General features: G+C 41.3%; 2 protein-coding genes across 6 annotated transcripts in view; one reads left to right on the top strand and one right to left on the bottom strand.

The window, feature by feature from the left end:
- TXNRD2 (thioredoxin reductase 2) overlaps positions 1 to 3,223 on the bottom strand; it is a 116,904-nt gene extending 113,681 nt beyond the window's left edge. For 2 of the 4 annotated variants that reach the window (XM_033954482.1, XM_033954483.1), the window contains exon 1: positions 1,870 to 2,008. Coding sequence is in view for 1 of the 4 variants with exons in the window: in XM_033954481.1 (XP_033810372.1) it covers positions 1,854 to 1,941 (88 nt within the window). In the remaining 3 variants the exon portion in view is untranslated. Of the gene's footprint in view, positions 1 to 1,853; positions 2,009 to 3,200 lie in introns of those variants that run through there. The other 2 variants (XM_033954484.1, XM_033954481.1) reach the window with 2 other exon arrangements.
- COMT (catechol-O-methyltransferase) lies at positions 1,923 to 13,102 on the top strand. Of its 2 annotated transcripts, none has more exons than XM_033954485.1 (5): positions 1,923 to 2,056; positions 5,741 to 5,991; positions 6,759 to 6,952; positions 8,780 to 8,911; positions 12,328 to 13,102. In XM_033954485.1, exons 2-5 carry the CDS (start codon positions 5,853 to 5,855, stop codon positions 12,505 to 12,507), a joined length of 645 nt encoding a protein of 214 aa, XP_033810376.1. In that variant the 5' UTR covers positions 1,923 to 2,056; positions 5,741 to 5,852; the 3' UTR covers positions 12,508 to 13,102. The 2 variants fall into 2 exon arrangements, with proteins under 2 accessions (XP_033810376.1, XP_033810377.1); XM_033954486.1 differs by lacking the exon at positions 1,923 to 2,056 and adding an exon at positions 2,073 to 2,162.
- Positions 13,103 to 13,162: the final 60 nt, after the last annotated feature.

A 13,162-nucleotide genomic window follows, 5' to 3' on the forward strand; every position in this document is an offset into this window, starting at 1 on the left:
TTTACAAAAACTAGATAGCTCTAAGTCTAATAGATGTTGACACTGTCATCTTGAGGCTGGGACATTAGATCACCTTTTATTCTATTGTCCATTTATATTAGTATTTTGGAAATCAATTTGGCCTCAAATCAATAGGATGTTAGAGAATCCGGTAGCCTTGACATACAATACTATTTTATTTGGCATGTCAATGAGAGCGAAGAGTCAGATTTTGTCAAATAATAACAAACTTTTATTTATATTGACTGGAGTTGCCATTCAACAGATTACATTCAATTGGAAAAATCATAGCAGATTAAATTACAGTTTCTGGTGGAATTCTGTGTATCATATATATAAAATGGAGCGCACAATAGCAACACAAAGAGGATATTTTGGTAAATTTCAGAAGATTTGGGGACCATTAACAGATTTTTGTAATGAGTAATAACATTTTCCCAAAGTAAGATATTTGACATGGAGGAGTGTGGGTGGGTAATAAATATTAAATCCTATAATGTATAAGAGTATTTAACTGTTTTTGATGTATTGGGAATGGAACTTTTGTAAGGGAAGGGAGGGGTTGGGAGGGTTTTCTAACTTGATATCAATTGTTTAGATACTAGGAATAGTTCATAATATTCAAAATATTATAGAATATAGGTATTGGCTGAAAAGTTATATTTTTAATGATATATGAAAGTTAATCAAGTGTATATTTATAAGTTCGAATGATTTTTCTTATACACTAGTTGTAATATGTAAAAATGAATAAAGAATTTAAGTTACATATTTAATGTTGGTAGCCGTTGAGCTGAAGCAGTTTAATGCAGGGTAGTCTGGCTCCGAAGCTGCACAGTTATGCTGCCCAGTCTCACTCACATTCCGCTGCACAGCCGTAGTGAGTGGTAGCAGGCTTGAGCCAATGAGCTTCTTGAGGGGAGGTCTCACGCCAAGGCTCACTACTGGGAGAGCTCTGCACACCCACCAGTCTGGGAAGAGCTGGAGCTTGCTGACTCCAACTCAGACTCCTAATACTGTATATTACATTACATTAGTGATTTCTATTCCGCCAATATCTTGCAGTTCAAGGCGGATTACAAAAGAAGTTATCTGGCCATTTCCAGAGGAATTGAAGAGAAGAGCGAGTTGCTTCAGAGAATTGGGAAGAGTCTTGCGGTGTTAGTTTGTCTTCAAGGATTTCTTGAATAGCATGGTTTTTATTCCTTTTCTGAACGATTTGTAGTCTGGGGTCATTATCAGTAAGTTGGAGAGTTGGTAGACAAGTTTTGCTGCTTGTGTGGCTAGAAGGCCATCATATAGTTTTTTCGTTCGATGTCTCTGATTGGGGGGATGCGTGACATGTTTATGGGTTTTCATATGTCTGGTTGAGGTAGTTTAGGTAGGTTGGGCTGTCTCCATTTATGGTTTTAAATAGTAGGCAGTAGAATTTGAATTGTATCATGCAAATATTATAATGCTTAAATGTCTCATTTCACAGATAATTTGATTAACCCATTTGTTTCAGGCTATGTTTTACTTTGAGAATATATTTTCATATCAAGTTCTTTGATGATTACAATGCAATATATTTTACGATATCCATATTAGTTAAAGTGGCACCTAGAGAATGACAGAGACAAAGTTTGTCCCTATCCCATCCTTACGAGCTTTGGGAATCAGAATCGGAGTCAATACCATAAATAAGAGTTGGAAGGTTTTGTATACCGACTACACAGCCCACTGCTGAGGAAACTAAAACTACAAACCCCGAGGCCCATTCGACCGGCCCCTGCCTAACACTAACCCTTAAGTTTTATTTTTTAAAGAGAGCATTTGCTAAAAAAAAAACAATCACCGCGCCCGATCCATACCTGCCAGCCCCCGTACCTTAATCTGGTACAGGGAGCGCCCCAGCACCCCTCTGCCATCGGACCCAAACCGCCACAGCGTCGCCGCCATCTTTGGTAGCGCGACTCAGGACCCCACGTCGGCGTCTGTGGCTGCTCACACTGTGCCTGAGTGGAGAAAACCAGAACGCGCGTGCACGCAGCTACCGACTCGCGATACCCAGCAGGTGAGAGACAGGGAGCAGGGGATGCAGGAGGGAGTGGCGGTGTCTGGAATAAAGCGGAAATCACGAGAAAGAAGAGGGCGGGTCGTTGCATTTCCTATGCACAAATGTATCTAATCCTGTATAGTCAGGTTTTGTTAGTTTACCTTCAGAAACCCATTAGTTGAATTTTTATTTGGGTTCTAGTAACGCTATCTAAGTGATAAGTGCTAGTACTAGAAGATTAATTGTTTAAATGGAAATTGTTGTGGTGGTGTCAGAGCTTTGGAGTCAGAGGCAGAAGCAATTTTGGGTGGAATCGGATTTAGTAGAAACATGGATTCGGGCATCAAAACAAAGACTTTGCGATATTATAATTGATAAATTTATCATTGTCTACTTATATAGTTTTTGTTCAGGTTCTTTGGTCAAGCAAGCTTCACATATTTTGTGGATATTAGTCCTAATTTTCTATTTAAAGAAATATGCTATGTTTCTGTAATTAATCGACCTTCTTTTAAATTTACTATAGGTAGTAGGCGTCAGAAAGTAGAAAAACAAGTTACCAACAGACCAAAACTCCACCCTGTGAAACTCAGCAGGATTTCTGTAACTGAGCTATCTGCAAAAAATTCAGGGCAGTCTCACTGTTTCAAGATTGGAAACTGCGAGACCAACCCAAACGTCAGGCACTACAATAGAAATGGAATCTCGCTTGAGGGGAAGATTCTCTAATGTTTGCAGTAAAATCTGATGGGCCCGCTATTGTAACGATTTCAAAGAGAGGAGTCTTTCTTAAAAAAAAAACAAAAAAAAACATGCATGCAAATGAGGTTGCAGAGGGTCACTAAATTTGCTTTTGATGAGTTGCTGGTGATAGCAATCCTCACATACGCAGAATACACCCACAAGTTATTTTAAAACCCCCAACAGCCCAAAATGAAGATCTGCAGAAGGGATGCCCACTCCCTTCCCCTGCCACCGTCAAACAACTACCCCCCCCCCCACTTCCCCCCAGCAATTGGGATGCTCGCTGCCACCCCCAGCAGCGGGAGGGATGCCTACTAACTCCTGCCATCAAGCAATCCCCCAGCAGCAGGAGACAACCCCTCTCCCCTAGCATCAGGAGGGATGCCCACTCCCTTCCACCACCACCCGCACCCCCTACCTTCAGGCAGGCTGGCCAGAGGGATGCCTATTCCTTCTGGCTGGCAAGCCTGCTTCTTCAAAATGGTGGGCCTTTCCATTCCTGGTGCATCCTGGGATGCACCGGGAAGGGCCTAAGGTTCTGATTGGCCCAGGCACTTAAGGCCCCTCCTATGGGAGGGGAGGTTGCTTGATGGCAGCAGCGGGAGGGAGTGGGCATCCTTCCTGCTGCTGGGGGGGGGGGGGAGTGTGTTGGGGGCTTGTTTGATGTCGGTGGTGGGAGAGAGTGGAAGAGGTTCGAATAAACCTGACGGCAGTGGCGTAGCGAGAGAGAGGCGCTCAGGGTGGTCCCTTTCCCTGTACCTTTTTAACTTTCCTGGCATGAGCAATATCAGCAACTTGCTGTCCACGTTGGCTTTCCCTCTGTCACTTCCTAGGTGTGGGACATGGATGACATCAGAGGGAGAGTTGATGCTGGAATGAGCAGCAGGTTGGAGTTGCTGCTCACGTTGGCGAAGAGCTAGAGATACGGTGGGGTGGGGGGAAGTGAAGGTGCACGGTGGAGGGAGGAGTGGGAAGGAGGATGGGGACTGGCATTCCCACCAAGACAGCACCCATAGGGGACCACCCCTCCCTCCTTACTATGCCACTGCTTGACAGGCTGAAGCTAGGGCCAAAAGTGGATCAGAAACTGGTTAAAGGACAAATGCCAGAGGGTGGTGGTTATTGGAATTCGTTCGGAGGAAGGAAAGGTGAGTAGTGGAGTGCCTCAAGAATCAGTGCTGGCGCCAATTCTGTTTAATATGTTTGTAACAACATTGCTGAAGGGTTAGAATGTAAGGTTTGCCTTTTTGCAGATGATACCAAGATTTGTAACAGAGTGGGCACCCTGGAGGGAGTGGAAAACAAAACAGGATCTGCAAAAGTTAGAAGAATGGTCTAAAGCAGTGTCTTGCAAACTTTCCAGCCGGCGGCACACTAAATCCAGTGCCCCAGCCGGAAGGCACCTGGAAGTGTGCGGACGTTGACGCAATGATGTCATACGCATGCATGACATCATCGCGTCGATGTCCGCACATGCGCAGAGACCCATCTGGCCGCAATCCGCTTTCGATGGAGGGATCCAGAAGGTGCGAGGAGAGGAGGAGAGACGTCAGCCAGGTGGAGAGTCATCGGTGCTGGCTGACTTCTTCAGGACGTGCCTCTCGTGGCGAGAGGAACTGTGGGTTTAGATTCTGTTTGTAAATAGACTCTAAAGAGATAATTGAGCTCCACTAATATTCAAGCCGTTGCGTTTATTTGATATGTTTTACTGTTCAATAAGAACATAAGAAGTTGCCTCCGCTGGGTCAGACCAGAGGTCCATCGTGCCCAGCAGTCCACACCCGCAGCGGCCCATCAGGTCCATGACCTGTTAGGTGGTCCCTGACTTTTCCTATAACCTACCTCTACTTCTATCTGTACCCATCAATCCCCTTATCCTTCAGGAATTTATCTAAACCTTCCTTGAACCCCCGTAGCTTGCTCTGCCCTATCACAACCTCCGGGGCGCGTTCCATATGTCCACCACCCTCTGAGTAAAGAAGAACTTCCTAGCATTTGTTCTAAACCTATCCCCTTTCAATTTCTCCGAGTGCTCCCTTGTACTTGTGGTTCCCCAAAGTCTGAAGAATCTGTCCCTGTCTACCTTCTCTATGCCTTTCAGTATTTTGAAAGTTTCTATCATGTCTCCGCTTTTCCAGGGAGAATAGCCCCAGCTTTTCCAACCTGTCAGCGTATGAAAGTTTTCCATACCTCTTATCAATTTAGTCGTTCTTCTCTGGATTCCCTCAAGTATTGCCATGTCCTTTTTGAGGTACGGCGACCAGTACTGGATGCAGTACTCCAGATGCGGGCGCCCTCCCACAGCGGCATGATGACTTCCGTCGTCCTGGTCGTGATACCCTTTTTGATGATACCCAACATTCTGTTTGCTTTCTTTGAGGCTGTCGCACATTGTGCCGATGCTTTCATTGTTGTATTCACCAACACACCCAGGTCTCTTTCAATGTTACTTACCCCTAGGAATGATCCCCCCATTTTGTAGCTGAACATCGGGTTCTTTTTCCCTACATGTATGACCTTGCATTTTTCTATATTAAAGCTCATTTGCCACTTTATTGCCCACTCTTCCAGTCTCGTTAGGTCCCTTTACAGGTCTTCACAGTCTTCCGTGGTTCTAACCCTGCTGCAGAGTTTGGTGTCATCTGCAAATTTAATAATCTCACATTTCGTCCCCCTCTCCAGGTCGTCTGTAAATATATTGAACAGGAGCGGTCCCAGCACCGACCCCTGCGGAACTCCGCTCGTGACCCATTGCCAGTCTGAGTATTGGCCCTTTACTCCAACCCTCTGTTCTGTAAGAAAAAGATGTAGCCAAACTTATTACACATTCACTCTTTTTAATAACAATAGATTTCAACATGTGCTGATGGAAATAGAGCTAAAGGTTTACAAATCACTCCAATCTCTGTTTGAAAATTGTGCCACCATAACATCAGATTTTTGTATCTTCTGCTCCAGATGCTGTTATTTTCCTCATCATCAAGGTCCCACTTTGTTTAGCTTCTGCTAGAAGTATTCCACGAAAATCATTTGTGGCAGCCATATCTTAAAGAGTTAACACGTGTTCATCATGGCTCAGATCAAGGAGCAGAGGATTTTAGACTACGTGCTGCAGAATGCAATAAAGGGAAACCCTCAGAATATCGTGGACGCCATCGATAAATATTGCAGTGAGATGGAGTGGGCTATGAATGTGGGAAATGAGAAAGGTAAACCTAATGTCTCAGGACCTCAAATATAGGGGGTCTTTTATTAAGGCACGCTGATTTAGCGTGTTTAAATGCTAAGGCATCCACTATATTTTCTATGGGTGCCTTAGCATTTAGAGTGCACCGTTAGCACGCCTTAATAAAAGGACCCCATAGTTAGGTTAAAGGTGTGCAATATATTTTGTTTAAAGGGATGGCATACATTGGGATTATTCAGCTAGCTGAGTGAGCAGCAGGACCCTTAAACCTGAATATGTTTGTTTATTAAACTTTAATAAACTGCCAAATCTTAACATAGTTCTCAGCAGTTTACATCAGTAAAATTTCAAAAAGAACGCCATAAAAGATAGGATAGCACATGGAAAACATAACACACACAACATAATATACAAACATTAATTACACTGTGCATTTAGGGGATACCTGAGGAATTCTCAATAAATATGATCCACTGGCAGAGAATCTGCTCCAAATGCCACTGGAAAAAAATAAGAGGTGATCTAGCTTTGAGTGAAAATCCTGGGACATTATGAAGGCTCCTGTTTTCCTTAGAGGAAGACACATAGTTTTGATGCTACAGCATAAAATGGATATTTCCAGTTGAAGGATATTCTGGTCTAGTAAGACTCCACTGAGTTAAAAATGCATTGTCTAGCTGGAGGGAGGGAGTTATACGTAATTGGCAAGCTTATAAACTGCCTTGATCCCTGACTTCTTGGCTGATGGAGCTGGACAGAGTGCTAATCTGGCCTCCTTTTATTTTTCAGGTTTAATTTTGGATAAGATTGTCTCTGAGACAAACCCTGCCACTGTTCTGGAACTTGGAACATACTGTGGGTATTCAGGAGTGAGAATAGCTCAGCTGTTGAAGCCCGGGGCTTGCTTTCTTACCATTGAGAAGAACCCAGTCCATGCAGCTATAGCAAAGCAGATGTTTGAGTTCGCTGGTGTGAAAGAGAAGGTACAGGAATATGAACACACTTTATTTAACAAGAGAATGGTGAGGGGACCAGGGAAAATTTTTACAGCATATAAGCACTAATTATTTCCCACACATCCATTCCATTATTTTAAATATGCTAAAAGAACAGAATAATTTTTTGAAAATGTTACTGTTCTACTATACTTACCATAGAAACTAGGACTCATCCATTAATATAAGGCATCAGATTGTGTTATTACAATATTTTTGTTATAAAGTTTGACCTATTTCATGAAGTCTCACGATAGACTGGTGCATTATTATACCTTGGGCAAACTTTGATGTACGGTAACTCATGTTAAAGGGCAGAGGCAAAAGGGGTCATTTTTCAGAATCGTTCCCTTTGGAACATTTCAAGATAGGATACTACACAAAGTAACCCTTTAATAAGTACAGAGTACCAGCTGCTTCTGACCACTCAAAGAATGGATATTTACACTCCTGACTTAATTTCCTAAGATTAGGTTAAAAGATAATTAATTCATCATCCTTAATGAAAGTATAGGAGGAACTGCAAATCATGTGTGAACTGTTAAGTCCCCATCACTGATTTGAACAGTCTTTTTTTGGTGGGTAAGGTTCTATATATGAGGGTGAATCAAAAATTAAAGGCAATTGTTAAATTACCTGATTACCAGAACAGAGCTAGCAAAATGCAACATGTGCACTTATACATTGCCTGTTGGATAGTTCATCCACACACAGTGCAGCACTCAGCCTTTAGTCATATGGCAGCCACAAGGTCAGAAACATGGACGTTCCATTGCAAGATTGCACCATCGAAGAACAATGTGCAGTAGTGTGCTTTCTTTGGGCAGAGGGAGTGAAACCTGGGGAAATTCACCATCGGATATTGGCTCAGTTTGGACATAGCACCATGAATCAAAAAAAGGTTTATGAGTTGGTTAAAAGGTTTAAAGCAGGAAGAACAGGTGTAACCGATGAAGATTGTTTTGGTCGCCTATCAACATCATGCACTCGAGCACATTGACAGGGCCGATGCCATGATTAGAGAAGACTGACGGATCACGATGTCTCACTTTCGCTACAAATATCAACTATGGATCTTCATTTGCCATAATGCATGATGAATTGGGATACAAGAAAGTCTGCCCATAAGGGGTTCCCCAACAACTTATTGATCTGCATAAATAACCTAGTTCCTGAGAAAGTATGAAGAAGATCCTAGTATTCTGGAGAGAACTGTCACTGGTGACGAGACATGGGTGTATCACTGTAACCCAGAGAGCAAAAGACAAAGTATGATGAAGTCAAGAAAGTGGTGTTCACCTGGCTTTGGAAGCAGCTGAAAAACTTTTCTGCAGGAATGCAGAAGCTAGTTGAATGATACAACAAATGCATCATCTTGCATGGGGACTACGTAGAAAAGTGATATGTTCAGTTGCTCTCAGTTACTTCTATTAAAGCCATTAAATGTATTTTGCCTTTACTTTTTGATTTACCCTCATACAATTTTATAAATAAAATTAAACAGTCACAAAGGATGAGTTCCACAAAGGTACCACCACATTCAGAAGTCCAAGTTCTGTTCTGCAGTTTCTGAACTGGTGTAACTGAAGTATGAAAACCTTGCTAATTACATAGGTTTTCATCTTTCTAATTGTTTTTAAACTCTGAACTTGGAATTGAATTTGGGTTGTATACGAACAAGCTCTGATTGCGCTACAAGGCCAAGAACATGAACATTAACACTATCACCATCCCACTTTCAAAACAACCAGGGAGGGAAGAGTGCCATAAGTTGGCAAAAGTAAATGAACTAACTTCCATCATTCTAATTTTTAGATACAAATTTTGGAAGGCTCTTCAGAGGAAATTATCCCTAAGCTAAAATCAAAATACAAAGTGAACACGTTTGATTTCATTTTTATTGACCACTGGAGTGATAGATATGTCCCTGATACCAAACTGCTTGAGGTAAGTTGAAAATGAAATGCATATCTAAGGTTAAAGGAATGGGACTTGATATATCACTTTTTCTGTGTGTTTACAGTCAGTGGTTTACATATTGTAGACAGGGCAATCTAACTGGAAGCATATGGAATTCATTAAAATCAAAAGGGCAAATAAATAAACATAAGTAGTAGTTAACTGGGGACTATCCTCCTAGTCCCAACCCCTTCAAGCAATGTTACCTATTTTGGTCCTGGGCATTGATTTCTTTCAGAGCTTTGTAACCATATTTTAGCCTTAAGCAAGGGCTATCGGCCTCTTTTACAAAGTCGCGCTAATGGCTGCCGCATGGCAACAGCCCCGAACCCTTTAAATCTCTTTGGGCTTCGGGGCTGTTAGCGCAGCACAACCGCTAGCGCGGCTTTGTAAAAGAGGCCGTATGAGTCTATCCCACCCTGCTCTGTAGTATCTTCATCCAACCCATGAAGAGGAAGGCTAGACTGAGAAGTGGAACTTCGACCTTCCACATAATAATGCTCAGAAATTTTCATCTGAGCTGCTTGGTCGTTCTTAAATATTACAGTTTAAAGGATAATATCACTAAACCAGTGTTTCTCAACTTGGTCCTGGATTACCCCCTTGCTAGTCAGGTTTTCAGAATATCCACAATGAATATGCATGAAAGAAATTTGCATATAATGGAGGAAGTGTACAGTATGCAAACCAAGTCTATGCATATTCATTGTGGATATCTTGAAAACCTGACTGACTCCAGGATCGAGTTGAAAAACACTGGCCTAGACAACAGGGGAAATGCAGAAAATTTATCTGAAATCTCATGAAAATTTAGGCTGAAATTCCACAATACAAACAATTGAAATACATAGTGGGTTCTTCTAACTTTACAATAAAGACAATCTCAAACATTACAGAATGGGACACTAACAGGGAGAAGATCATTCAAAAGATTTTTTGCATGTAACAAATGTTGGCATGAATACAGATTTATTATACTGGATCCTATTAGTAGTCTAATGCAAATAGCATATTTGTTCTTAAATAAATGTAATAAATATTTTAAAATGTCTCAAAAAATGAGAAGAATGGTGTGGTTTTTTTTTAAATTATCCTTTGTTCTCATAAGAATAGCCATACTGGGTCAGACCAATGATCGATCTTGTTCAGTATCCTATTTCCATAATGGTCAATCCAGATCACAAGTACCTGGTAGAAACCCAAGTACTGTAGTAGCAACATTCCCTGCCCAGAGCAAGCATTGGCTTCTCCCTTGTCTGTTTCAATAGCAGACTATGGACTTTTCCTCCAGGAATTTGTCCAAAACATTTTTAAACTCTGTTACCACATCCTCTGGCAATGAGTTCCAGAGTTTAATTATTTTTTGAGTGAAAAAAATATTTCCTCCTATTTGTTTTAAAGATATTTCCATGTAATTTCATTGAATGTCCCCTAGTCTTCATAATCTTTGAAAGAGTAAAAATTCAATTCACTTTTACCCATTCCACACCACTCAGGATTTTGTAGACCTCAGTCTTATCTCCCCTCAGCCATCTCTTTTCAAGATGGGATTGTTCCTAACCTTTGAGGTCTGTCAGTTAGAGGTAGTCCTCATCCCAGACAGTGAGCTACTGTATATGGTAAAATCAGGAGAGCTGATGGAAAAGGGAATGAAAATTACTTGCAATACTCATTTTGATAACTGAGTGATGCCTTATTGTACATACAGAAGCTCATTTTCAAAGCACTTAGATGCATAAAGTACCATACCAAAGTACGTGCCCCTTTCTGCCTCCATCACGCCCCATTCCGCCTCTAGTTCTGCAAGATCAATTCTAACTTAGACAATTTTTTTCTCGTAAATGACCCTCTATATGTCTATGGGATCTGAAGTAAAAATTCAGCATTTATTTTTATTTATATATACCACCTATCAATGGAGATTGTTTAAGTGGTTTACATTCAGGTACTATCAATATACAAGACTTGGACTATATTTTTGTATTTGCAAAGGCTTCGTCTGGGTCTGCTTTGTAATATAATGAGTTATAGACCTAGATCAAAGAATCTGCCTCAGTGAATTTACAGTTGCTTGAAAATACCTATTTACTTTTGCAATGCACATGCTTTGTTACATTAAGAGGCATGGGGTGGGGGTGGATTAGGGGAACATGGTGAAAAACTAGCTGTTTTTCAAAGCTACTCGTGGTAAGCTTAGGGCTCCTTTTACAAAGCCAAGCGGAATAGCGCGTGCTAAATTGCCACATGCGCTAGCCGCTACTGCCTCCTTTTGAGCAGGCGGTCAATTTTCGGCTAGCGCACGCTAGTCCAGTTTGTGTGCTAAAACCGCTAGCGTGGCTTTGTAAAAGGAGCCCTTAGTGTTAATGTGAATATGACAGAAAACAGTGGAGATGACAAAAACCCAAAGAAAGGAGCAAAGATGCTTAAAAAAAAGCCTTTATTGAGATCTTCACTTGACACAGGCCATTTTGACTAGATGGCCTGCATCAGGAGTCTGAAAACCTCTGTCTGAAGATAAGTCTTAATCAAGATGGATTCCAATTACGTAGCTTCACTAATTTATCTCCAAATGGAATTCAGCAGTAAAAAAAAATAACAAAACATCTCTCAAACTTGAGTTAGCTCACTCATTTCAAGTATGAGACATATTTTATCACTGAATTCTATCTGATGCAAGTTATCTAGCTGAAATATAGCCAGTATCAATTCAAGTGAAGAACTCTAAGGCATTTTTTAACACCCTTTATTGCTCATTTGTTTGGGTTTTTGTTTTGTGTGGAGGATTGTTCTTCTGTGCTTCTTGCTAATGTGTATATCTCGTAGTTTCAAGTTTATTTGGGATTTGATAAAATCGCTTTTTCATAGATTACAAAGAGATGAACAATTTTAAAACTGGGGGGGGGGGAGGGGACAAACAATTTTAGGGTAAATCACAGACATACTTTCTATGAGAGGGAGGAACCACAAAGTAGTGAAGGAAGAGAATAAAAAAGGGAAAAACCAGAAGAGCATGACTGGACAGATGCAAGGCAGTGGTTATTCAGAAAGTGCAGTCACTGTCTCTGGTGCTGTACTGAATGACGGTACTGTCACTTTCAATAGACGGACAGGGAACATCAGGTCTGACAATTGTTTACCTGCGTGCGCCAAGATAGTTTACAGTAAGGGGGTTGGAAGAAGACGTGGGTTTAGCAGCCACCAGTACTAGATTCCTCGGGGAGAACGTGGGATCAAAAAGGGGAAGCAGTTCATACTGAAAACCGCTCTGCTGCAGAAATATCATTCGTACCATGTAACAGGCTGATCGTCAGTACAAATGGACAGATGCTTCTGATGTTAAATGCCTACTGAAACTTTATTAAATACATCTATCTTAGCAGCCCTTTTTTCTTGTATCATTCCAGGAGTGTGGCTTATTGAAAAAAGGCTCGGTGCTGCTGGCTGACAATGTGGTTTATCCTGGTGCCCCAGATTTTCTCCAGTATGTCCGTAACTGCGTTCGATACGAGTGCACTAATTACCCATCACACCTGGAGTACTCAGATAAAGAGGATGCCCTGGAGAAGGCAGTCTTCAAGGGCTGAGGGTCATGATGACATACTGTCTTGTACAATCCTGAAAAGATGTGGGAGTGCTCTCAAATGTTATGGCTGTTATTTTTGCCCCTAATGATTCAGTAATGTTCAAATTGGGTGTTTGATTTACCTGAATCAAAGCTACTTCATACTGGCTCTTCCTTGCTGCCCCCTCATATACACTGTGTTTCAGAGAATCGCTGAGCTCAAATGAAAATCCCTCTAGCATTTGAATGTTTTGAATTGAGGTTAGCTACCTCACACCATCCTGTTCAAGGCTTGGAAGCAGCCAAGGCAAAATATGATGTCTCTATAATGCTTTAATAATTGAGATATACTGTATATATTGGACCCTATGTGGCTACTCTTTTCCTTCGTTATTTATTTGTAGCCTAGGACTGTTCACTGGACAAATTTCACCATTCCAAAGAAGTAAATTTTACCTCTTTACCAAGAGGAACATTTCTATTAACTGTTGGTGTAGGAAACTGTATCTCAGCAACTTTTCCCAAAAGCATTAGTATTTTATATATTATTGTAAGCTGCTTTGACCTTTTTGTAATGGTGGGATATCAAATATTTAATAAACATAAACATAGTCTCACTGCTTGTGCTTGCCTGTTTCTACCTGCCACTGTTCTGCAGAACCTCTTTAGTCTAATCC

This window comes from Geotrypetes seraphini, chromosome 8 (assembly GCF_902459505.1).
Source record: "Geotrypetes seraphini chromosome 8, aGeoSer1.1, whole genome shotgun sequence".
NCBI lineage: Eukaryota > Metazoa > Chordata > Amphibia > Gymnophiona > Dermophiidae > Geotrypetes > Geotrypetes seraphini.

Bases quoted from the DNA above. Each gene is read 5' to 3' on its own strand.
- COMT (XM_033954485.1), top strand. From the start codon at position 5,853: ATGGCTCAGATCAAGGAGCAGAGGATTTTAGACTACGTGCTGCAGAAT. The intron at 5,992-6,758 runs GTAAACCTAATG...TTTATTTTTCAG, and splicing joins GAATGTGGGAAATGAGAAAG to GTTTAATTTTGGATAAGATT. The intron at 8,912-12,327 runs GTAAGTTGAAAA...GTATCATTCCAG, and splicing joins CTGATACCAAACTGCTTGAG to GAGTGTGGCTTATTGAAAAA.